This window comes from Melospiza melodia, chromosome 18 (genome assembly GCF_035770615.1).
Source record: "Melospiza melodia melodia isolate bMelMel2 chromosome 18, bMelMel2.pri, whole genome shotgun sequence".
In the NCBI taxonomy this organism is placed as follows: domain Eukaryota; kingdom Metazoa; phylum Chordata; class Aves; order Passeriformes; family Passerellidae; genus Melospiza; species Melospiza melodia.
In genome coordinates, this window is record NC_086211.1 from 600,236 (window position 1) to 623,865 (window position 23,630).

Sequence of the window (23,630 nt, forward strand, 5' to 3'; positions counted from 1 at the left end):
TGGCATCTCGTTTTGTTAGTGAGTGTCCTTGTCACCGGACGGGACCAGGAGAGCCCTAGCAAGGCTGGTATGAAACGTGGCCATTTTACCTTCTAGCCAAGGATTCCTCTTGGTAGCTCATGGAAGTTCACTCTGTCTTATCCATACTCTAAGCGATTAATTCTTTGGTTTTATATTTTAAAAAACCAACTTAGATATTTGTGTTCACTGCAGATTTATTTTAAATGGAATATGTGAGTACCATGTATTATGGTATTTTTAAATAATCTATTGCCTATTTTGGGGGGAGGGAGATGACAAATATTTAGTCTTAGATTTGCACTGCTGGATTTTTTTAAGTGTAACCTTGACTGGTTATCCTGGTGTTTTATTCTGTAAGATTAGTCTTATGAATTAAAGTTTGATAATTAAGTATTTCTGTGTTTGAGTGTTTCAATATTCTGTATGTACTGAGCTGCTTCCTCCTGCACGAACAACCGTGAGCAAAAGGTTTGTAGTGAGTTTCTTTGCAGGAAGATGGACACAGGCCTAAGTTCAGGAGACCGCACACCTGGTGGCACATCAAAGCCGTGGGTGCCCATCTCCCACGTTGGGGATTTGGGTTCTGCTGCCGTGTGCCACTGCACACACAGAGGCTGTGAATTACGGGATGGTCTCTACCTCCCTGCCCAAAGCCAGGCCTTAGTCTGCTTTTGCACCGAGCTGGGCCGGTCCTGCTGTGGTGTCACGGTCACGCTGCCATTGAACAGCCCCAAGCGGGTGCTCGGAGCAGCCCCAGTGCTGGGCATGCGGCACCCTCGGCATTGCCGTGCTCAATCGGCACCCTGGGATTGCCGTGCTGAACGGGCACTCTCAGCATTGCCGGGCTGAACGGGCACCCTGGCATTGCCGGGCTGAACCGATCTGCTCGGCCTCGCTTCCCCCTTTAGACACCTGCTGTCCCACCCAAAATCCCCATCTCAGTCGGGTCAGTAGCCCCAGTTTGCGCTGCCGTTCTCCCAGCTGTGCCCGCGGGCAGCTCCTGTTCGCCGCGGTGCCCGGCGTGCCCTGGCTCTCGGTTCCAGCGGTCCGTGCGGGCGGGGGTCCCAGCGCAGCCCCCGGTCCCCGCTGTCCTCGGGGCGAGCTCCCGGCACACGGGGCAGCGGGGGGCGGCAGGAGCCGGCTCCTTCCTCCACCGCCACGGCCGGGAGGGCTTCTCCCCGCGTTACCGGCCAGAGGAACCGTCCTGGGCTCGGTGCCCGCGGCCGGGGCCGGTGCCCGGGGCGGGGGGATGCGGGCTGTGCGCTGAGCGCGGCTCCTCCCGCGGGGCCGGAGGGGAGCGGGGCGGGGAGGCCGGCGGGCCCGCGGGGCCGGGGTGCGTGTGCGGAGCGCGGGGGGCGGAAGCCGCGTCCGGGACCCGCCCCGGCCCCGCTGACTCACGGCGGCCGCGCGGCCCGGCCCGGCCTGGCCTGGCCGGGACATGGGACATGGGCGGCCCCGCCGCGCCGCGCCCGCGGGGGCTCCGGGGGCTCCTGCCGCCGCTACCGCCGCTGCTGCCGCTGCTTCTGCTGCTGCTCCCGCCGCCCCCGGCACAGGTACGGCCGCAGCTGGCAGCGGGGGTGGGACAGCGCCCGGGAGGGGACAGCGAGGTGTGAGCCTGTGCTCGCCTGTGCTCCCGGTGCTCGCCGGTGCTCCCGGTGCTCGCCGTGCCCCGCGCGTCCTGCGGGAGGGCGCCCAGCACTCGGTGCCCGGGCTGTGACAGGGGCGTCCCGCGCTCGGGGCAGGTGCGGCAGCGCGGGCGGGAGCGGCCGCGGGTGACACCGGGCAGCGGGGCCCGAGCCGGCCCTCGGGCGGGGGCACCCGCAAGGTGCTTGGGGTGCGGGTGAGGGGCCGCGGTGCCGCGGGGCCGGGATGCTGCCGGGACCCGCAGCCGTTCGTGGGTGCGTTGGCCGCGGTGCGATGGAGCGCTGGGCTGTCACCCGGGCCGGGGCCCCTGCGGCACCCAGAGCGGAGATTGATCTCCATCCTCACCCCTAGCCCCGGCTGTGGCCGGCGGCGGAGTCCCCTTCCCCCTCTGCCTGGTCCTGCTGCCTGTCAGGGAGGTGCCTTCGAAGCCGGATCCAGCTCCTGCAGCTGGTGGCGGTTCAAGTGGATAGGCAGCTTGCCAGGGCGGCTTTGGATTACGCGGCTAGAGCTGCTTCACTGGAGGAAGCAGAAGATGCTGGCGCCGAGTTTCTGTCTGTGCTTGGGCATCCCTGTCTATCCATCCTTGGGGGAGTGAGGTGCCCCGAGCCCAGGGCTGAGCTCAGCCCCAGCAGCATCACTACAGAGTCCCAAGTGCTGTGGTGGAACCTCGGGAAAGCTCCTGGGACAGCCCGTGGGAGCAGCCACACTTGTGGGCTGGGGCTGGGACCAGCGGGAGGGTGGCAGCTCCCAGGCACCCAGTGCTCCCAGTTCTGCCCATGGTGGCTTATGGGGAGCAGGTAGGCAGCCTGGCCTTTGCCCGAGTGCCCTGGCACCAAAACACTTGCAGAAGAGATGGAAAAGTCCCCAGTGCTTCAGGGGGGAAGGAAGCAGAGAGCTTCCTTCTAGATGGCTGGGGGGGCCGGCAGTCTCGGTTTCCCCCGGGCAGGTGGCCACACTGCAAGAGCCCCTGTCTGCCAGCCTGGCACGTCCCCAGCCAGCAGCAATCCCTCCTGCATGGCCATGGGGGCTGGAGGAGCCATGCTGGGGCTGGGGAGCAGTTCCCTGCCGTGTCCTCTGGGCAAAGCCAGAGCAGGGAAACTCACTCTGACCTCACCTGAAAATGAAGCAAAAAGAAGTGCAAATAAAAGAACTGGGCTGGAGGTGCAGAGGTTGATATGAGGCGCATTGTGAGGGAGGTGTGTGTGCTCCTGTGCTTTGCTGCAGCTGAAGGAATCTCCTGGCCCTGCCGTGCCACAGCCACTCTTGTACTGTCAGGTTCTGCTCTGCAAATGGTCTCAGGCTCGCATGCGGGTCCTGGCTGGGCACAGGCTGCTGGCTGCTCCCTGCTCCACAGCCAGGACAGGCCCCCAGGACAGGCTGTGCCAGCTCAGGCTCCCCGAGCAGCCAGGGGACTGCTGTGGGGCTGGGCTCCTGGGGTGTCCTTGTGCCTCTCACGTTGACCTGTGGCCAGCCAGGGCCTCAGTGCTGCTGCCAAATCCTGGCACTGGGGACTGCCAGAGCCGTGTGTGTCCCGTGCTGTTTGCCCATCCCTGTTTGCTGACAGGGCGAGGCTGGCATATGTGGCGCTGGCTGAGCTGGCACTCGCTATGCAGACGCCATACGTGGAAGCAGCAGCTCCTCTTCCCAGGTGAATTTGCAATTACTTCCTCAATGTCAGGTAGCTGGAACCTGCAGCTCTGAAGGCCCAGGCAAGCAATCATCACTTCTCTGGCATGAAAAGTCACCAGACTCGTTTGTTTCTGGAAGGAGCAGGCCGTCAGGCTGCTCTTGTCACCTTTAGAAAGGCATCCAGGGTTGTGGCTGGGAACAGCCACACTGCAGTTCATCCCACCTGTGGGAAAACTTGTTCCAGGGAGAGGAGGGAAAGGGAAGGCTGCTCCAGCCCCAGGATGGCTCTGGTGGGATGTGAGCCAGGGGAGCCAGGGGCTGTAGGGGCGGCTGGTCACTGAGGGTGCAGCTGCCCCAGCAGCTGAGCTGCACAGAGGAGCTGGGCTGGGGGATTGTTCCCAAGTCTGGCTGATCTCTTGAGGATGCTGTGTCTGTCCTAGAGCCTCAAAGGCGGTGCTGTGACTGTCCCAGAAACACTGCTCTTCATCTCCACACTGGATGGGAACCTCCACGCTGTCAGCAAGAGCACGGGGGACATCAAGTGGACCCTGAAGGATGGTGAGTAGTGACTGGGGGGCATTTGCTCACAGCCCAGCTCCTGGAGCATATTTGGGGTCTGGGAATGCTCCCCTGGCCTGGCTTTTGCTGGATGGGCTCTGGGCTGCCAGTACCTCCAGTCTGGGGTGCGCTGCCAGCCCCGGCTCCAGGCACAGATGAGCATCTGCCTGTGTGTCTCTTTTGGCTCTGAAAGGCAAACAGGCTGCGTGGCTGGGCTGGGTGACAGTGCCACGCTGGGTAAACAGTGGTGTTGTGCTGTCCCACTCACAGCAGCGCCGCTGATGTGGCCTCTCACTCTCTGTTTCAGATCCCATTCTGCAGGTGCCGGTCTATGTGGCAGAGTGAGTGTCACCCCCACTGGGCAGTGCAGGAGGCTCCCTGATAACTGATGGAGCAACAGCAGGAAAGGGGAACCACAGAGAAATGAAATGCCCAGCCCATGCCGTGGCATCACCCTTACCCTGTCCCTGGCGTGTGCACATGGTGATGAGGAGGAGCTGGCACCTGCTGCACAGCCGAGGAACTCTCAGCTCGACTGCACACACCAGCATGGAGAGAAATAGAGGGAAATCCCCCTGACAGCTCAGGGGCAGGCGGGCAGCAAGAGCTCCTTGAGACAGGCAGGGCATCCACCGGCCTGGTGGGTGCACACTGGGTGGCTGTGGGAAGCCCCAGGACTGACCAGAGTGGGATTTATCTCCTGCAAAACCCAGTGCTGCAGGTGCCCAGGAAAGGTCAAGTCCTGCAGGGACTCACCCCAGAGCAAACTGCTAAAGGGGATTCTGCAGTGTAGCCACTCTGTGTCCTCGGAGGTGTCTGGGGCAGGGGGTGGCTCATGTTTTATCCCTCTCTCGTGCTTCCCAGGCCAGCATTCCTTCCAGACCCCAATGACGGCAGCCTGTATATCCTGGGAGGAAAGAACAAGGAAGGCTTGATGGTCAGTAGGGCTGTGGGGCCGTGGGCACGCTGTGAGCCCTGGGGTGCCCTGGGCTGCAGGGTGACCCTGCCCTGCTCCTGTGTTGCAGAAGCTGCCATTCACCATCCCGGAGCTGGTGCAGTCCTCGCCGTGCCGCGGCTCAGACGGGGTGCTGTACACCGGTACGGAGCGCTGGGGTGTGCAGGGCAGCCCTGCCCAGGCCCCAGGAGCTGTGCAGGGTGCAGGCAGGGCTCAGAGGGAGCTCCTGGGGACAGGGGGCTGCGGGGGCTTACAAAGAAGGCATTTTCCTTCTCAGGGAAGAAGCAGGACAGCTGGTTCATTGTGGACCCCAAGTCAGGGGAGAAGCAGACCACCCTCTCAACAGAGGCCTGGGATGGTCTGTGCCCATCCAGCCCCTTGCTCTACATCGGACGGACCCGTAAGTGCCCCCATCGACCCCCTGGTGCCAGGAATGGGGCCCTGGAGGTGACCTTGTGCCCTGCTCCTGTCCCCAGAGTACGTCATCACCATGTATGACACCAAGTCGCGGGAGCTGCGCTGGAATGCCACCTTCTCCGAGTACTCGGCCCCGCTCTGCGAGGAGTCCTACCAGTACAGTGAGTGCAACTGCAGTGGCAGTCGTGGCACACAGCTCCCCAGTGCCCACTCCAGCAGGACTCTGGCTGTGCAGGGGCCTGGGGTGGCAGTGCCAGGGCCAGCAGGGCTCAGCTGTGCCCATTGCTGGGGACAACAGGCAGCAGCCCACGACCAGTGGCGGAACTGAGGGTGACCAGAGCAGACACAGCCGAAGTGCTGCATCCCTCATCCCCCTTGCTCTCTGCAGAAATGGCACACTTGGCCTCAAGCGGCGACGGGCTGGTGGTGACCCTGGACAAGGAGAGCGGGGAGGTCCTGTGGGCGCAGAACTACGGCTCACCTGTGGTTGGCATCTACCTGTGGCACCAGGACAGCCTGCGCCGCCTGCCCCACCTCAACGTGGCTATGGAGACCCTGCGCTACCTGACCTTCCAGACACAGGACATCCACGTCCTCAAGTGGAGCTACCAGTCTGTCAAGGACTTCGCTGCCACCAAGACCCAGCTGCTGTAGGTGGTTCCTGAGCAGTGGCAGCCAGTGGCATTCGTGTTCCCCATGCTCGGCCACCCTGGTCCGTGGCGGATGGAAGGTGATGCTTGTCCTTGCCCTGCAGGCCGGCGCTCTACGTGGGGAAGCACGCCACCAGTTTCTATGCTGTGACCTCCCTGGTGCACGGCAGCGTGGCGCTGGTGGTGAGTGTCCCCTGTGCCCCGCTGGAGCCACCACGGTGTGTCCAGCTGCCTGGTGCCCCACGAGCTGCCACGTCCCCAGCCCCAGGGCATCACGCTGGCCAGGATCGACGGCCCCACCACGGAGGACGTGACCATGAGGGAGTCCGGGGAGTGCGAGATCACGCCCAGCACGGACGTCAAGTACCCGCAGGGCAGCATCGCCTCACCTCCCAACCAGTGGCTCCTCATAGGTGCGGAGCTGTGCTAGGCACAGACTCACCCATGTCCTGGCTCCCAGGCAGTGCCCGGGGGGGAACACCCCGAGCTGCTGCTGTGCTTTGGGGACAATAGGCAACCTGCTCTGCCCAGTGGGGACCCTTTGAAGCAGGGCTCACAGTTACCCATGCTGGGGGTCCCATGAGAAGCAGCCCCCCTACTCCAGGAGAGCCAGGGCTGCTGGCAAGGGATGGGTGCTGAAACCAAGAGGGGAACTGAGGGTTGTCTCTGTTCCCCTCCTGCCACAGGGCACCATGAGCTGCCTCCTTTGGTCCACACCACGATGCTGAGAGCCTTCCCAGACAACCTGAGGAAAACCACGGAAACCATCATCCCCAGGGCTCCTCCCAGCAGGACCGTGTTCGACGATGTGAGTGGTGAAGGGTGCTGGGTCACTGAGGGGTCTGTGCTGCTTGGGGCGGGCAGTGGGTCCCCAGCATGGGACAGGACGGGAAGGAGGTCCCAAAGCCAAGTGCCCTGCAGTCTGTGCCTCAGCCAGCCGTGGGTGTGTGTTGCAGTTCCTGGCCCCCAGCAGCCCCGAGGAGCCAGCTGTCCGCAGCGAGGGGCAGCTCCAGCCAGACCCTGTGCCAGGGGAGCAGCTGGAGGTGTACCCCGAGTCTGGCACCTGGGACATGGTGATGGCAGGCGTCGGCACGGCTCTGCTGGGCGGGGGCATCCTGGTCCTGCTGCTCATGGTGAGTGCTGCTGGTGGAGGGAGAGGGACACGGAGCCAATGCCCCAGCATGGCTCCAGGCTCTGAATATTGCCGTGGTTTGTATTGCAGAAGCTGCAGCGGCAGCATGTCGCCCAGCAGCAGCAGCTGGAGGAGCAGATACAGCTCCTGCAGCAGCAGCAGGAGATGCTGCTCTCGGGCCGAGTCTCCGGAGAGGGGGTCCCTGAGGAGCCTGGGGAGCTGGAGCTGAGCCAGGGCAGTGCCTCAGAGCTCTCACAGAGCTCCAGCCCCTCCGCCTGCCTGAAGGAGCCGGCTAACGGGACAGTCAGCCCAGAGCCAGCTGTCCCAGTGCCTGCTGAAGGTGGGTGCAGGGGGAACAGGCAGGCTGTGGGGGCTTCTGTCCAGAGATGTCAGCACCCAGAGCAGGGGCAGGGATGCCCGCAGATGAGAGGGCTGCAGCCCAACTGGGATGGGAGGAGGTGCCAGATCTGGCATGGCTAAGCATGGGCTACATAAGAGTAGGGCCCAAGAAATGGCCAGATGAATAGAGAAACAGGTGTCCTCTACACAGAACTAATGCTTGGAGGCTGGAAGACAGCTGTCTTTTCTCCATTGCAGATGCAGACCCAGACCTGGTTGTAGTTGGGAAAGTTTCTTTTAACCCCAAAGATGTGCTGGGCCATGGAGCTGGAGGAACCTTTGTCTTCAGGTGGGTGACACTGGGTGCCTGTCCCCACTCTGCTCCCTTTCTCCCTGGGAGCCACAGGGATAGTGACAAGGCAGCTCAGGGTGGTAGCCTCTGGTTCAGGGACTTTTGAGAGCTCACCCCCTTCACTTTCTTCTGGTCCTCATCCCACCCATCCTGGAGCTGGGCTCGTGGCCCTCATTGACCAGGCACTGGGTACACAGGGCAGGTCCCCCTTGCATCCCTCCCTGCCTGCCTGCACCTGCTCTGGCCCCTCACATGGTTCCGAGGCTCTGGCTGAGCCCCTTTTCCACCCCTGAACACAGAAAAAGTGAGGGATGTAATTTTCCTATGAAATGGAGACCCTCCATTTCCCAGCTTACACTGGGAAGATTCCTGTCGGTGATGTGACAAGGCTTTGGGGTGCAGCAGTGTGGGTACAGCATGCTGGGCACCCCGTGGGTGAGGGTGGCCGGGCCCTGCCCCGCAGCACACGGGCACAGCAGGACTCTGCGCACAGGGGGCAGTTCGAGGGCCGCAGCGTGGCCGTGAAGCGCCTCCTGCCCGAGTGTGTGCACCTGCTGGAGCGCGAGGTGCGGCTGCTGCGCGAGTCCGACGAGCATCCGCACGTGGTGCGCTACTTCTGCACGGAGCGGGACCGGCAGTTCCACTACATCGCCATCGAGCTGTGCTCCGCCACGCTGCAGGAGGTGAGCCGGGCCCGGGAGCCCTGCAGGCACCGGCCTCGGGCACACACTGCCTCTGCGGGGGCTCCTCTCCATCGCCCCCATCACGCCGGGGAGGGCGTCTCTCCAGCCAGCCTGCCTTTGCCCAGTAAACCAGGCTTAGTTCCTCTCCTGCTGTGTGGTTCCAGTACGTGGAGAGCCCCAGCTTTGAGCGCCGCGGGCTGGACCCGGTGTCCGTGCTGCGTCAGACCATGTCGGGGCTGGCCCACCTGCACTCCCTCAGCATCGGTAAGGGCCAGCATTCCCCTCTGCAGCCCCTCCTCAGCAAATGCTGCGGGGTTTGGCAGAACTGGGGCTTCAGCAGCACATGGGGCTGTGGCAGAGCCCTGCTTGCTCCAGCCCTGCCGGGTGACACCACAGCCTCTCACTTGCAGTGCACCGTGACCTGAAGCCCTGTAACATCCTCATCTCTGTCCCGAACCGCCACGGGCAGATCCGCGCCGTCATCTCCGACTTTGGCCTTTGCAAGAAGCTCCAGGGGGGCCGGCAGAGCTTCAGCCTCCGCTCCGGGATCCCCGGCACTGAGGGCTGGATCGCGCCCGAGGTGCTGCAGGAGGCCCCAAAGGAGAACCCTGTCAGTGAGCCGTGGCCCCCCTGCCCCGGGTGCTCCTTGGGCCCACTGTGGCGTGTCCCCCATGGTGGCAGTGGCCTCAGGTCACACTGCCAGGGTGCACAATTAAGATGAGAGCTCCATGAGCCAGAGCCAGCCCAGACACAGGCACTGTGCTCCTTGCCAGGGCTGTCCCCGTGCCCCTGCCCTTGTGGGACAGTGCCCAGCTGTGCTCAACACAGGTGTCTCATTAGGCTCCATTAGTCCTCAGAAATTCGGGGTGGGGAGATTGAAGGGGCTGTGAGATGCTGACAAGGTCACGCTTCTCCTCTCTTCACAGTTGGGGATCTCATTCCCACTGGAAGCAGCTGCTGCACTGATCCTGGGCAGGGCAGTGCTGGGGCTCATGCTGGTGTCTGTTTGCCTGCTGGTGGGACACCTGCAGCCCCTGCATGTCTGTTGGGCTGTGGAGTCCTGAATTCTGGCTGTGCCTCTGCAAACGCCTTCTCTGTTGGGAACCTGGGGTGATGGGGCTCCCTGATGCAGGTAGCAGAGCAGGAGCCCCATGTGATGCATTTTCCAGCAGCTCTGCAGCCAATGACAAATTGTCCAGACGAAAAGACAGAGAAGTGGCAGGTAAAGGTTTCCTTGCCCTTTGCCTGAGGGTCCCACGTGCCCCCGTGTTTTTCAGACCAGTGCTGTGGACATCTTCTCAGCCGGGTGCATCTTCTACTACGTGGTGTCGGGGGGCCAGCACCCCTTTGGGGACAGCCTGCGGCGCCAGGCCAACATCCTGGCGGGCTGCTACCAGCTGAGCTGCCTGCAGGAGGAGGCTCACGGTGAGACCCGTCCCCACGGGGAGGCTGCAGGCTGAGGGCTGCTCCCTCTCCCGGGGCAGGGACGAGCTCGGTGCTGTTCTGCTTCACCCCCAGACAAACTCGTTGCGAGGGAGCTGATTGTGGCGATGATCAGCGCCGAGCCCCAGCGCCGGCCCTCGGCCCCTGTGGTCCTTGTGCATCCCTTTTTCTGGAGTCAGGAGAAGCAGCTGCAGTTCTTCCAGGTAAGCCTGTGCTGCCCCACTGGCAGTGAATGCAGGTGTGCACTGAAAAACGTGCTGGAAACTGCTGTATTTAGGTCAACATGCTCCTTGTGAGCTACTCTTGGGAGGGCTGGGGTGTCCCTGGGTCTCTGTCCCACCTCGTGCAGAGCAGGGGCAGTGCCATACGCACCTCTTGGGCACACAGGACGTCAGTGACCGTGTGGAGAAGGAGCCAGCCGAGGGGCCCATTGTCTCAGCCCTGGAATCGGGGGGACGGGCAGTGGTGAGGACCAACTGGAGGATGCACATCTCCCTCCCGCTGCAGATGGGTGAGCATGGAGGGGCCAGGCTCATCATTGGGCCCAGTGAAACAGTGGGGCTTCAGGGGCTGGTGCTTTTACTGGCCAGCAGGCACCTGCTTGTGCCCAGGAGCCAAAAGCAGGGCAGGTAAAGGTGGCAGCCCTTCCTTGGGAGGCCACAGTGCAGCAGGGCTGGGGCTGGCACTACAGGGGCTGTGTCCCCCCTCACTCCGTGTCTCCCCTGCTGTCCCCAGACCTGAGGAAGTTCCGCACCTACAAGGGGGGGTCAGTGCGTGACCTGCTGCGGGCCATGAGGAACAAGGTACGGCCACACAGCTGCCCCGTGGCCCTGCCCCCCCACTGTCCCTGTCCCCTCTCACGACCCCCTCTCTCCTGCAGAAGCACCACTACCACGAGCTGCCGGCCGACGTGCGGGTGGCCCTGGGCTCCGTCCCCGAGGGCTTTGTGGAGTACTTCACCTCCCGCTTCCCGCGGCTGCTGCTGCACACGCACGGGGCCATGCGGCTCTGTGCCCACGAGCGCACCTTCCGCTCCTACTACTGCCAGGGCCTGAGGGGCGACGGCGCCTGAGGGCCGCGGGTCACACGAGAGCTGTGGGCCATGCCTGAGGGCTGCGGGTCAGGCCCGAGGGCTGCGGGTCATGCCCAAGGGCCGTGGGCCATGCCTGAGGGGCAAAAGTGCATGAGGGGCGACAGCCCATGAGGGCCGTGGGTCACACCCAACAGCCACGGGTCATGCCCAAGGGCCGTGGGACATGCCTGAGGGCTGTGGGTCACGCCTGATGGCTGCGGATCATGCCAGAGGGCTGCAGGTCACGTCTGAGGGGCAATGGCACCTGAAGGCCGTGGGTCATGCCCGAGGCTCGTGGGTCAGGCCTGAGGACTGTAGGCCATGCCCAAGGGCTGCAGCCGCTGCTTCCCGCCCGGGCCCTCTCAGTGCCCTGCTGCCAGCCAGGCAAGGGCTCAGCAGGTGGGGCATGGGGCAGCACCATGCTCTCACCTGGGGGACCCTCTGAGCAACCATCTTTGCCAACACACACAGTCAGACAGGTGTGAAGGCATTTGAGTCAGAAAACAAAGACATCTCAGGTGGACACAGTGCTTGGAGAAGAAAGAGGAAAACACGTTGTGTTTTCACAGTGGGGCCCTGGCACTGCAATGCCCTCAAGCTGCCATCAACCCCAGGGGACATTCACCAGGGACAGGAAGCTCTGTCCTGCTTTGTCCCACAGGTTCTCTCCTGTGCCAAGGGCCTGGGGACACAACTCCTTGAGCTGTGCCCAGGCCCCCAGTGCTGACACTGGAGTTGTCCCTCAGCCGTGGCAGGGCTGTGCTCACCAGGCCAGGCCCAGCAGCCACCCTGGGGCTGGGACCTGCCCATGGCACCCAGGCTGTGGGGGCACAGTCCCACAATGGAGGTGTGGATCTCAGCTGCGCCTAGAACAGGGCTTTCTCCCTTAGGGACCCCAGCAGCCTGTACCTGTGCCAGGCCTGGTGGCACAGCAGTCCAGGAACAGTTGTCTCTGGGCACAAAGGAGAGAGTTCCTTGTCCCTGGGATCCCTCTCTCAAAGACAGGCCTGTGCCTGCATTTCCCCCAGCCTCTCCTGCTGCCCAGGGCAGGTATCCCATGGATGCTGTGTTTCATAGCATGCCCATGGGCATGTGGGCCCTGCGAGCCAGCCTCCAGCACCAGCTGAGGCCATGGGCACAGAGAGCCCCACAGCAAAGCTCCTCTGTGGAACAGCAATAATTTTGTATAGTTTGATTCCTCTGTATACTGGGGTGTGGGATTTTGTTACACAGATAACAGGGTTTGTACCAGATTTCTTTTCAGAATGTATTTATACAAAATGTTATAAAAAATTAAAAAACATCAACTAAAGATTGTCCTGCTTATAAAAACAAACTGGCCTAAGAGCACCTCTAGTTGCTGGCAGGGATGGTGGAGTGCAACAGGCAGGTCACTGGGCTCCTGCTGCCTGGGAGGACTTGTGCTGATTCTTTAGCCATAATTAAGTCATGGAGCCAAGGAGGAGGCAAGCCCAGGCCAAGGGTAAGAGGGTATCTCATTGAGAGGGGGAAGCCAGAGCAGTACTGTCCCCTCTCTCAGCAAGGCAAAGGGAAGTGAAACAGCCTGGATGCTGTTAAACAATCTTTATTCAAGTTATGAAATATACAAAAGTTGAGGTTTCATGGAGTTTCAGCATTAAAAGGTCAATTGCTCAAATCTCACCCCGGGCTTGTTCAATACCTTACCTGAGCTTCTACCAGAGGAAACAAAGCCCAGAGCACGGGCACAGCCATGTACAGACACCTCACTGCCAGCTCCGCTCTCTCAAGAGCAGCCCCAGGCACCTCAAACGAGAGTGCTGGTTTGGAGCTGGGATTTTGGCTTTGGGAAATTAGAAAAACAGACTAGGTAGGGAGTTTAAAAATACACTTTGTTAGGAGCAGGAAGCAAGAAACCTTTGGGCACCAGTCAGTGAACAACACCATTCCCACAGCAGCAGGGCTTCCTCGGGGCAATGAGCCCAGAGCCAGGAGTAGGAACCCAGCTGGGCCGCGTGAGGGAAGCTGCCAGACCTCTCCCTCCACAGCTGGGCAGTTTGGCACCGATGTCGAGTCCAGCAAGAACAAGGTCTAGGAGGAAGATTTCACCCGGCCCGAGCCAGACTTGGAGCTGAGGAGCTTCTCCACCATGGTGCGTGCGTAGCGCAGGCGGCTGGCCAGCTCGCGGCAGCAGCCGTGCTCCTCGATCAGGCTCAGCTTGTACGTGCGGAAGTCCCGTTTCTCATCTATGTATGTCACAGCAGCCATGAGAGGGCACAGGATGACCTTGGTGTGGTCCTGGCGGGAGACAACACACACTCACTGAGCACCGTGCTCCTCAGGGCAGCATTTCCTCTGGATGAGCCATCTTGGCACACCCAGAACGTGTGACAAAACCCCTCTGTAGAATTCAGAGTGCAGCAAAGGACAACAGCTCCAGAGCACAGCCCCTCCTCACAAGTGAGGACACTGGGGGCTTTAGACACCAGCACAGACAGCTCCCAGAGCCAGGCTCCCTGGGCACAGCCTTGGCTCAGGTCATCCCCTCCTGCCACCCTCCAAGCAGCACCACGTGCAGCCAGCGCCACGGCCCTGCAGAGAGCCTCACCTGGAAGAAGTTGATCTGCACGGTGCCGTTGCTGAGGTGCAGGATGATGGCGCTGCGGGTCCGGAACCAGGTGCACAGGTAGGGCAGCCGGGCCAGCTCGTCCCCTTCCCGTGGTGTGATGTTCGCCCCCGCCTTCAGCAAGTGCTCACTCATGTAATTCCGGAAGTACTTCAGTAGTGTTATCTGCAGAAGGGACAGGCTGTGAGGGGCTGAGGGTGACCCCAGGCACGGGGGAGGAGCACAGGGACAGCCATCACAATCCCAGACCCTCCTTACATCTGTCAGAGCTTGAGGTGTTATGGCAAAAACTTAAGGAAATCCTCAAAATTAACTCTGACTGTGACACATCAGACTCACTTTGCTGAATACTTTGGTACGTGCAAGTCGTGTGAGCAACTAAATTTCTGTGAAACTGCTCATAAATGAGCCTCAGATAGCAGGTAGAGCTGCTAGTGTCTGTCCTTGGGCCCATGTGTCACCAGCTAGAGGAAGCCTGCAAAGTGCCAGTGGCCTCCAATAAAAGTTTCTCCCTGGAACCCACCCTGCCATCCAAGCAAGCCTAAGGGTGGCAGGGGTCTCACCACCCCCAGCCAGGGCTCCTGCCCCCAGGACTGACCTTCTTGTTGAGGTTAGAGGGGTAGGACCTCACAGTGAAGTAGGACTCAGTGTTGTTCTGCTCAATGTACTGCAGGTTGTCCCCATCGTTGTACATGATGAGACGAGAGGAGTCATTGAAGAGAACCCCAACGCTGTTATCACAGAGCTGGTAACCTGCCCAGAAAGGACCCCATGAGATCTTGGGGGACCACAGGTGGTGGGAAGTACCAAGGCAGATGGTTTATCACCCAGGGATTCCCTAACAGCCATCTCACCAAGGCCCTGCCAGGTCTTCTCTTTGGGGAGGTCTGGCTGGCATTTTTCCACCTTTGGATTTGTCATCTCCCTTATTGCATCAGCTGCTTCAAAAACAGCCTCTGCTGCCACCATGGATCCCTGTGCAGGCTGGGGAGAGCCTGGTCACCTCATGCACAGGTACCATTGTCCACGTTAAAGTGGCCAAGGCTGATGGTCAGTGACCACTGCTCTGGATTCCTGGGGTATTTGGTAAGATTCCTGGCAGTGCTCTTGGACACATGCACTGGAATATGGCGATTAAAAACCCAGGCCTAGGAAATGCATCAACCCAGGCTTCTCCCAGCCTCCTCAGACACAAGGAAAGCCTGAAGCATTGCCACCCCTGGTATTTACCGAGTCCATATTTATCCGAGTAGTCCACCCATTTGCTAACCCAGAAGATGGGAATGCAGGCCGGGTCCTCAGCTTCTTCTGCAGGAAGAAAGCAGCTTGTTAGGGGACCTTTCCCACAGCCAGTGCACCCCACGAGGCCCGTCGGCTGCCCCAGGCTCACCTTGCCTCACTGCTACTCGCTCCGAGGGCTTGGCTGCATTGACTGCAGTCAGCTGCTGCAACATGTCAGCCAGGTGGCAGCTGACAGCATCTCCCACCTCCCGCAGCCCCGCTGCTTCCTCCTTCTCCAGCAAGGGCTCCTGGGCAGGGCTGTCCAGTCCTGGGCAGAGAGACAACACTGAGATGTGAGGGACGAGGTTCCAAAGGCACCGGGTACAGACAACACCTGACACACAGAACGGCTCATGTCGGAAGGGATTGTGGTGGGACATGAGCACGGTAATTCCAGAGCACGGGATGTGTCCAGAGGATTCTGGAGTATCTCCAGTGAGGGAGACTGCACACACCCTCTCTAGGCAATCTGTTCAGTGCTTGGGCACTGCACAGGAGAGGTCTTCCTTGTGTTCTGGTGGAACTTCCCAGGCATCAGTCTGAGCTCCTTACAGAGCTGAAGCGAATGCAGTGCTTCATCCCAGGCAGAGCAGGGAGAGCCCCCTCACCCACAAATGCTCTGAGTTTCCATAAGGATCAGGAGATGATGCGAGGGAGGCACACTGAAGGTTGTGGATGCTGCTGGAGGCTGGGCAGGCTGTGCCCGGCCCCACGGCCCAGCTCACCCGGGCACCCACCCCTACCTTTATTGAGCGCGGTCAGCGGCTTCCGCCCGCTGAGCTCCAGGCTGCTGGGAGCCAGGGAGAAGCGGGGAGCGATGGTGAGGCAGCTGGTGGGCAGGCGGCTGGGCAGGTACCCCGAGGTGAAGAACTCGTCGTTCAGCAGCTCGTCGACGGTCGGGCGCGTGGCAGGGTCTGACCTCAGCATCTTCTGGATGAGGTTTGCGGCCACGGGGTTGATGTGCTGAGGGACAGGCGGAGTTTAGAGACGGGTCAGGGACAACGTGCACTAGTGACAAATGAATGGAGTTTGCAGCCCGGGGAAGCTCCGCCTGGAGCGGAGCTCCAGTGCTGCATCGGGCAAGCAGGACACAAGCCTGGGGAAGCAGAATTGGGTGGCACAGAGAACTGGCTCCTAACAGCACCCAAAGCCTGGGGTCAAATGACTGGAGCAATACCAACCCATCAGCAGTGGAGTGAGCCGGGGACCTGGCCCAGACCTCATGGACTTGCCCATGTCCATTCACCCCCACACGCCAGCAGCCCAGCTCAGATTTTTGCTGGATTGCAGGGCAGGGAGCTGCTGGCTCCCCACAAGGCTCACACCACCCCAGCCTGAGAGCCCCTGCCCTGCTATGGAGAGCCCATGGAGTGGCAGACACAGAGGCTGCAGCAGGAGGCTCACCAAGCACCGCTGTGAGCCAAACAGAAGCTCCATGGGAAGCGGCATACCTTGGGAATGGTGTACTCATTCTTCTTGATCCGGATGTACGTGTCCTTCAGGCAAGAAGTCTCAAAAGGCGGTTTCCCCACCAGCAGAGTGTACCTGGGCATTCCCAGACAAAAAGGTGTCAGTTTTGCCAAAGAGACTCAGATTGTGCACAGGAGCAACCATGTCCTAAGCACACCCAGGGGCTTTCCTGGCAGAGGGAACACGGTTAGCATTAAGACACACAGACAGCTACGTGTACTGTGCCTGGAACCTGTTCCCTGGAAAGGGAAGCTGGGATCTAGCACCCTGCAGGGAAATGCTTCAGCTGGGGAAGGTTGGGAGCTGCCTGGCAGCAGGACTCAGCACTGTGGGGAACAGTGACCTGGAGCTTTGGATTACACTGAAGCTCAGAGGGGCCAAGGAGATCAGAACAGGGATTGCCCAGCTTCATGCCCTCTGAAAGGCAGTTTGACTCACATGATGCAGCCAATGGACCAGATGTCCACCTCGAAGCTGTGCCCCTTCTTGCCCAGCACCTCTGGGGCGATGTAGTTGGGTGTCCCACACAGGGTCTTCTTGCGTTCCCCATCATACTCTACCTTGGTGGCCAGGCCAAAGTCACCTGGAGGGACAGGGAGACGGGATATAACCAGGATGCCCTGGCTAGCTGGTCCCTGTGCTGGGGTCCCTTCACTTACCGATCTTCACCTCCATGTCGTCACTAAGGAAGAGGTTGCCCAGCTTGAGGTCGCGGTGGATGACGCGGTGGCTGTGCAGGTACTGGCAGCCCAGGATGGTCTGCCGCAGGTAGTACCGCACCTCAGGCTCGCTCAGCGCCTTCCGCCGCTTGTGCAGCTCCAGCAGCGACTGCGGGGAACGGGGGGTCAGTACCGGGGCGGGGGTTGCGGGACAAGGAGGAGCTCAGTACCGCAGGACACGGGGAAGGGAAGGACAGGTCCGAACCCGGGGACACCGACACCCGCCCCCCGGCCCCTCACCCTGCGCCGGCAGAGCTCCAGCACGACGTAGACGAAATCGTCGTCCTCGAAGAAGCCCTGGAAGCCGACGACGTGGCGGTGGGAGAGGCTGCGGTGGATGGCGATCTCCATGGACATCTTCTCCTTCTGGTGCGGCTTCACCAGCAGCGACTTGGGCACCACCTTCCCAGCGAACACCTCCCGGCTCTCGGCCTCGGCCAGCTCGTAGCACCGCGCGAAGCCGCCCTTGCCCAGGAACCGCCCGCGCACGAAGCTGCGCCGGGTGCGGGGATCCACGAGCACCTTCGGCACCTCCTTCCCCCCCGCCGCCGCCGCCGCCGCCGCCCGGGCCGGCTCCACCAGCGCCGCCGGCCGCGCCGCCTTCCCGCCCGGCGCGGTCATGCTGTGTCCGCGCTGGGGCACCGCCGGGCCCCGGCTGCCTGCGCCGAAACAGCGGCTGCGGGAGAGCGGCGGGTCCCGGTGCAGCAGTGGGTGCTGGGGAAGTGGCACGAGCCGGGTTCGTGCACCGGTGCAGCTGCGGGTCTCGGTACCGGTGGATCTGGGTGTGCCGAGTCCCTGTACCGGCGGGTCCCGGTGCCGGTGCAGCAGCGGGTGCGGGGCGCCTTTACCGGGGCAGCTGCGGGTGCCTGTGGCCGTGCGGGTGGCGGTGGCTGTGCTGTTCCGGTGCCGCGGCAGTATGGTACGGCCCGGGCCGAGTTGGGCCGCTCGCTCGCTCCGGCCGCGATTCAAAGGCGGCGCCGGGGCCGTTACCGCGCGCGGCCGCTCCCCATTGGCCGCACGATTTAAAATCCACGCGGCGCGCGGGGCACCATGGGAGCCCAGGGAGACAGGCACCCGCGGGGGCGGGGCCGGGCGCGCTCGGACACGCCCCCACAGCGCGCGCGGTGTGCGCGTGCGCAGGGTGCCGGTGGCTGCGGCCGCGCGCGCTCCCGCGGGCCCCGAGGCGCGCTCTGCGCGCTCCCGCGGGACCCCGAGCGCGGGCACGAGGCGCTCCGCCAAGGACATTCCTCGGGATTTGCACCGGCGTGGGTTTCCTCGGGAGAGGCCCTGCGGTGGCACCGCCCGCTCCCGCGACTCCCATGTCCAGCGGTTCCCAGCGGGATTCCCGCGGGTAGCCAGGAACCGACCTTGGGCCGGTTTCTATAACACAGACACCCCACGCTGCGCCCCTCGGGTGACGGTGTGGCAGTTCTGAGGGGCTGTCCCTGACCTCACTGCCCCCTGTGTCCCCCACGCCAGGCCCTCCGGCACTCCCGGTGCTGGCTCTGGGTCCCCTTGCTGGGAGAGGTGACCGCGGGATGCTCCCATGCCTGAACTCCATCACCCATGACAAATGTCCCACCACCACACAGCAGCAGTGCCTCAGCCGGCCTCCTGCTCTCTGCTCCCTGGCACGCACGGTGCCATGGCTGAGGGAATGAACACCGTTTGTTTGCCTCCTTTCCCCTTCGGCAGAAGCTGTTTCTTTTGGCGCTGGCTAACAGAGAACAGAAGAAGAGATGTCAGTGGCCGGCACACACCGTCAGTGGCCAGCATACATGGTGCTTTTGCCCGGCAGGTTGAGCTGATGCCTCGGCCGAGCCTCACCCACAGGCATGGGCCATCCGTGCCAGGGTGTCCTGGAGCCTGGTGCACGGACAGGGCCCGGAGCCCTGCAGATCACCACAGCCACAGCTCAAAGGTTGGATCATCCCAGGGGATTCTGCTCCCCACAAAGCAGGCACAGCATGGTCCCCGCTGGCCTGGTGCCTGAGAGACCTTCCCACACAGCCCTGGCACACCGAGCCACCAGCAGCACAGGCAGGGAGGGTGTGCTCCCAGGGACCCTGAACCTCCTCACATGCAGCAGCACCCCCTGCCCCTCCTGGTCAGCAACGCCGAGCAAAGCACACAGCGTTCAATGAAGCCACACAGCAACTTGGGGTTAGAAGTGCTCAGTGTTTGTACAGATTGCTGACAGAAGACATTCCCCTCCCTGCAGGATATGCTTCCCCACTCCTGCACCACGCTGGATGGAAGGCTGCGGGCAGAGCTGGGAGACTGACACTCCATCTTCCCAGACTGGCAGAGGCGGAGAGCTGAGCCCAGGTCAGAGGGATGCTTCAGAGGCAGGAGGAGAAAGTGGCCAGTGTAAGGAATGTTAACAATGCTGGGTGTTAGGGATCTTCAGTGGTGGCTTGGTTTTAGGCCCTGCCAGAGGCCACCTTAACAAAGACAACAAAAGAGGTTTTAATTAAGGCAGAAGAGTCAGCTCAGACAGCTAGAAGGAAGAGCAGGCCAAGAAACATGTTATTGCAGTGTCACACCCCTTCATGCACTACAGCTCTGCTCTCAGGTGCTGTGGAAATTCATCACTCAGACTTTTCCAGCTGCCACCCCACTCCCAAACTCACATCCCCTCACCCACTCCTCTCCCTGCTGCTGTGGCTGCTGATCAAGCGATCCCAGTGAAATGCACAATGTGGTGTTGAAACTGAGGTGACAACACAGCAACACAGCACAGACACCCCACTCCTGCCAGACACTGCCAGAGACACCCTGGAGCAAAGCAGTGCTCTCAACTCCTGACTTGCAGGCAATCTCACAAGAAGCCCCAAACCTGTCAAGCCTGTGACAGAGGAGGCCCCTCAGGGGGAGCAAGCAGCTCCTTTCACCCTGTACTACATGTTGTAATGCACAGGACAGCCAGAATAGCCTGTAACACTCACAGAACAAGCGACTGTGGCTCATGCCCAGGCACAGCAGGAACCTCAATCTAGTTTGGTTTGAAGAGTCATGAGTCACTTGAACAACTGAAGAGGCTTTAATTTATGTACAGTAAAAATACAAACCAGTCAGTGGTTTTACACAGGAGGTACAGCAGCTACTACACACGTTAGTACTCACACAGCTATTGGCTACTAAGGTGTATCAGCATTTGCTCCACAGATCAGCTGAGGCGCCAGGGCTGCTCCTCCACAGCCACACACCTACCACACACCTAAACCCCAGCTGCTTCACTACAACATGCAGGTTAGAACCTAGAGCAGGACTAGGCTAAGCTTTAACAGAGCACAACCAGAGCAGGCAGACTGGTGTGCAGCCAGTTGTCTGAACTCAGGTACAAAGCATCAGATGCCTCCAACTTTCAGAGCTGCTCTCAGCAAGAACTATTCACGCTCTAATACATGTCCAAAATGAAATCTTCACTCTTTCTAAGAAGTCTGAGCGTCATTCTTAAGTTTCATAATGCAGAAAAGCACAGGAGAGCATTCTGCAAATGCAGACACTGGGTAATAAATGCGAACATTTACAGCATTCTCTCACTTTTAATTATCCACTTTCTGCTGCACTGAATTCTGCGAGATGGCAATCCTCTTTTCAAAGGCCTTTGGCTCTTTAAGGTCTGTGATATTCAGGAAGTGGCACTGACCCCAAGAACACCAGCCCTGAGGCGTGAGAGCACAGGACTGAGGTCAGCCTGCTTCAGGAGCTAAGGGACATCCTGTCAGGCACAGAAAGACAGCTGTCAGTGCCAGCCAAAACTCCTAAAGCCAACAGCAGGATGATGTACCCTGGAGAGAATCCCAGGGAGAAAGGAAGAGGCCGTGCACCTCAGCATGCAGGCCCATGGGCAGCAAGGATTGTGCCAAAGGAAAGGCCTATGAACCCTGGAAAGTGCCCAGAGCCAGAACAGCCCTGCTGGGATGGAGACTGCGCCTAACAAGCCTAAACTAGGACAGAAGTGAGCGGACAGGCTGAGGCAGGTGTCAGCCCTGCCTCACTCCCAGCTGCTGCCCCAAGGCAGGCGTTCAGCGTTCCCAGCTCCAGAACATTCAGAGGCACAACTCAGACAATGTGGGATGGAGTACACTGGACGAGCACACAGAGTTTGAACAGGACACAGCAGCTTTCACGAGGGACTGCTTGGCCAGGCCAGCTGAGGCACAGGGGCTCAGGGTCCCTCTGCCCACCCCCAGAACGCTCCTGTGGGCTACTAGACCTGAGTGAGTGGCAAGAACTTCTGGTAATAGCTCTTGGTAACATCAATCATGAGCTCCTGGGTGCATTCCGGGAGCTCCCCCGAGAACAGTCCTGGAAGAAGAACAGCATGGCCATCAGTCATGGTGTACCACTGTGTACATGCACTAAAACAGGGAGTTTCACAAGTTAAAAGGGCTACTTTTCAGTGCAGCAAGTACCCAGTAACTTTATTTTTAAGTACTAAATGCTAATGACCACCTTTGTTATAGAAGTCCCATTTAAAACAAGAACATCCATGTTGTTTTCAGTTTTGTGCAAGGGAAGATAGAGGGAGCATACCTGGGCAGCCTGAGAAGACAGTGAAAGGTGGAACTACGGTTTCAGGAGGGAGTACTGTGTTGTCTAAGATTTTGCAGCAGTCTTTCAAAACACATCTACGTCCCTAAAACAGAGAACAGGAAAAGTTTATATTTACAACACTATGAACATGCGGTTTTCTTATTATTACTGATTTGTTACTTAAATTTCAAGAAGATTAACTGCTCAAAACATATCCTTTATAAGAGATCACAGGAATAAATCTTTATCCTGACCAAATGATCTCCCAACAAAATTAACTTTTCTTTTTGAGGAAATATGTCTGTCTGCTTTCAGTTAGCACAGGTACAACTGCACATTAAGATGTCAATGTTCAAACTGGCACCAAAAACCCGAGTCAAGCAGTACCAGCAAGGCCTTCTCTACTTCAGCACACAGTAGCCTTGACTATCTGGTCTTATTTACACAGAAATACAACAATTCCATTTGTACTCTGTGGCCAGGCTGCCTCCCTTGGGCAATGCCATTAGCCACAGGGACAACACTTGGGATGGATTTTGCAGCCAGCAGCAGCTGAACACGCTGTCCTCAGAGAAGTAAACCTGAAAGCTCAGCTTCCTGCACAGAAGGACAAGGAGCAGGAAGAACAGCACAGACAGTGAGCCTGCTCCAGCCAGCTGCTGCAGACACCTCTCAGCTGCTGTCACAAGGTCTCAGCAGCACGCAGGAGTTCACAGAAAATACAGAAATGGCACTCACAATGACACAGTTCTTGCCTATGTGCACATAGGAGCCAATCTGGGCCGCGTTGACAACACAATCCTCTTCTATGAAGACATGGTCACCAATGTGCAGAGGGAAGAAAGCCACCCTGCAACAGGAGAGCAGAGTATTTGTGTGTGTCCAACAAACAAACTGACACTGCTAGACCCAGAATCACCCCACAGAGTCTCTTGTCCCCAGATGGATTAACAGATGTGGATCCTGTGCTAAGGGAGACAGAACAGTTTCTGGGTTTCTCCTCTCTAAAGGATGGCCCAAATGAGAAGGAAGATGTTGTGAATAAACACACAGAAACTGAAACATGCTCTTCACTTTGCTATTCTAATCTATCGCTTTCCATCCAACAGAGGGTTGGAACACCAACCCCCAAGGCACAGCTCAGCATGTGAGGAAAAAGCAGGTTTGAGAGATGATTTCTGCAAATTGCTGCAAAAGGAAGAGTTCTTGGAACACAAGACTCAATCAAGCTGACAGATTTTTCAGGTCTCTCCCTAAAGGAAGGGGCTCTTACCCTTTGCTGAACTTCTTGAAGGGCGGCCTGATGACGCTGCGGCTCTTCACCACGCAGTGCCGGCCCACCCGCACGTTCGCCAGGTCCCCGCGGATGATGCAGTCGTTCATAACGATTGTCTGCAGAAGGACACACAGCTAAACCCGCTCCCTTTACCGCCTGTGCTGGCATTTCTTACACAAACGCATGCCGAGGCCCGGGCACTGCAGCAAGATTCCCTTACTTTAGGAACGATTCTTTCAGCCAAAAGAAAAGTGACAACAAAGCAGAAGTGCAGGAGGTTGGAACCACCAATTGCCCTTCTGGTCATGCCAGCGAGCACTACAGACCAGACTCAGGCACAGAGCAGGACGGTGCTGCTTGGGGCACGAAAGCAGCACGGGCAGCTCGCACCAGGCCAGCAAGCATTACAGACCAGGTTTAGGCACACAGCAGGACGGCGCTGTAAGGAGCACGAAATCAGCACGGGCCGCTCGCACCAGGCCAGGGATGCTGCGGGGGAGCAGCGCTGGATGCCGCGGGCACTGCCGGGGGCACGGCAGCCGCCGCCCGGCGCTCACCTTGCCGTTGAGGACGATGTTCTGGCTGCCGCACAGCACGGACTGGCGGCTCACCTTGTTGCCGGAAGCCTGCGGGGAGAACGGGCGGTCACGGCCGGTGTCCCGGGCCCCGGCGCGCCCGGCTCGGCCCCGCGGCCCCCCGAGCCCCGCGCACCCGCTCCCCGAGATCCCCCGAGCCCCGCTCCCCTCGGCCCCGCACCGTCTCGATGTACTCGGACTTGTTGTAGAGCATCTCGCTGAGCTCCATGGCCGCCCCGCCCGGCCCGCGCCGCTTCCGCCGCGTCA

At 60.0% G+C, this 23,630-nt stretch overlaps 3 protein-coding genes across 3 annotated transcripts; 1 reads left to right on the plus strand and 2 right to left on the minus strand.

The window, feature by feature from the left end:
* The first annotated feature begins 242 nt into the window (after positions 1-242).
* On the plus strand, positions 243-12,207 carry ERN2 (endoplasmic reticulum to nucleus signaling 2). The gene is made up of 24 exons (XM_063171435.1): positions 243-252; positions 1,003-1,354; positions 1,472-1,574; positions 3,735-3,852; positions 4,160-4,193; positions 4,717-4,789; positions 4,878-4,950; positions 5,085-5,207; positions 5,284-5,385; positions 5,613-5,874; positions 5,979-6,057; positions 6,137-6,287; positions 6,561-6,682; positions 6,831-7,007; positions 7,097-7,346; positions 7,604-7,694; positions 8,191-8,380; positions 8,545-8,644; positions 8,791-8,990; positions 9,658-9,805; positions 9,899-10,026; positions 10,211-10,334; positions 10,559-10,626; positions 10,704-12,207. The coding sequence occupies exons 1-24, from the start codon at positions 243-245 to the stop codon at positions 10,893-10,895; spliced, it is 3,270 nt and encodes a 1,089-aa protein (XP_063027505.1). The 3' UTR covers positions 10,896-12,207.
* A 259-nt stretch (positions 12,208-12,466) lies between these two features.
* PLK1 (polo like kinase 1) lies at positions 12,467-17,591 on the minus strand. The gene is made up of 10 exons (XM_063171405.1): positions 17,211-17,591; positions 16,911-17,079; positions 16,690-16,834; positions 16,233-16,326; positions 15,525-15,744; positions 14,891-15,049; positions 14,731-14,808; positions 14,099-14,253; positions 13,483-13,665; positions 12,467-13,172 (listed from the first exon to the last, which is right to left on the minus strand). The coding sequence occupies exons 1-10, from the start codon at positions 17,589-17,591 to the stop codon at positions 12,966-12,968; spliced, it is 1,791 nt and encodes a 596-aa protein (XP_063027475.1). The 3' UTR covers positions 12,467-12,965.
* Positions 17,592-19,128: 1,537 nt separating this feature from the next.
* DCTN5 (dynactin subunit 5) lies at positions 19,129-23,629 on the minus strand. Its single transcript, XM_063171511.1, has 7 exons — positions 23,545-23,629; positions 23,346-23,414; positions 22,786-22,904; positions 22,251-22,362; positions 21,513-21,615; positions 21,193-21,284; positions 19,129-19,414 (listed from the first exon to the last, which is right to left on the minus strand). Exons 1-7 carry the CDS (start codon positions 23,590-23,592, stop codon positions 19,394-19,396), a joined length of 564 nt encoding a protein of 187 aa, XP_063027581.1. The 5' UTR covers positions 23,593-23,629; the 3' UTR covers positions 19,129-19,393.
* Position 23,630: the final 1 nt, after the last annotated feature.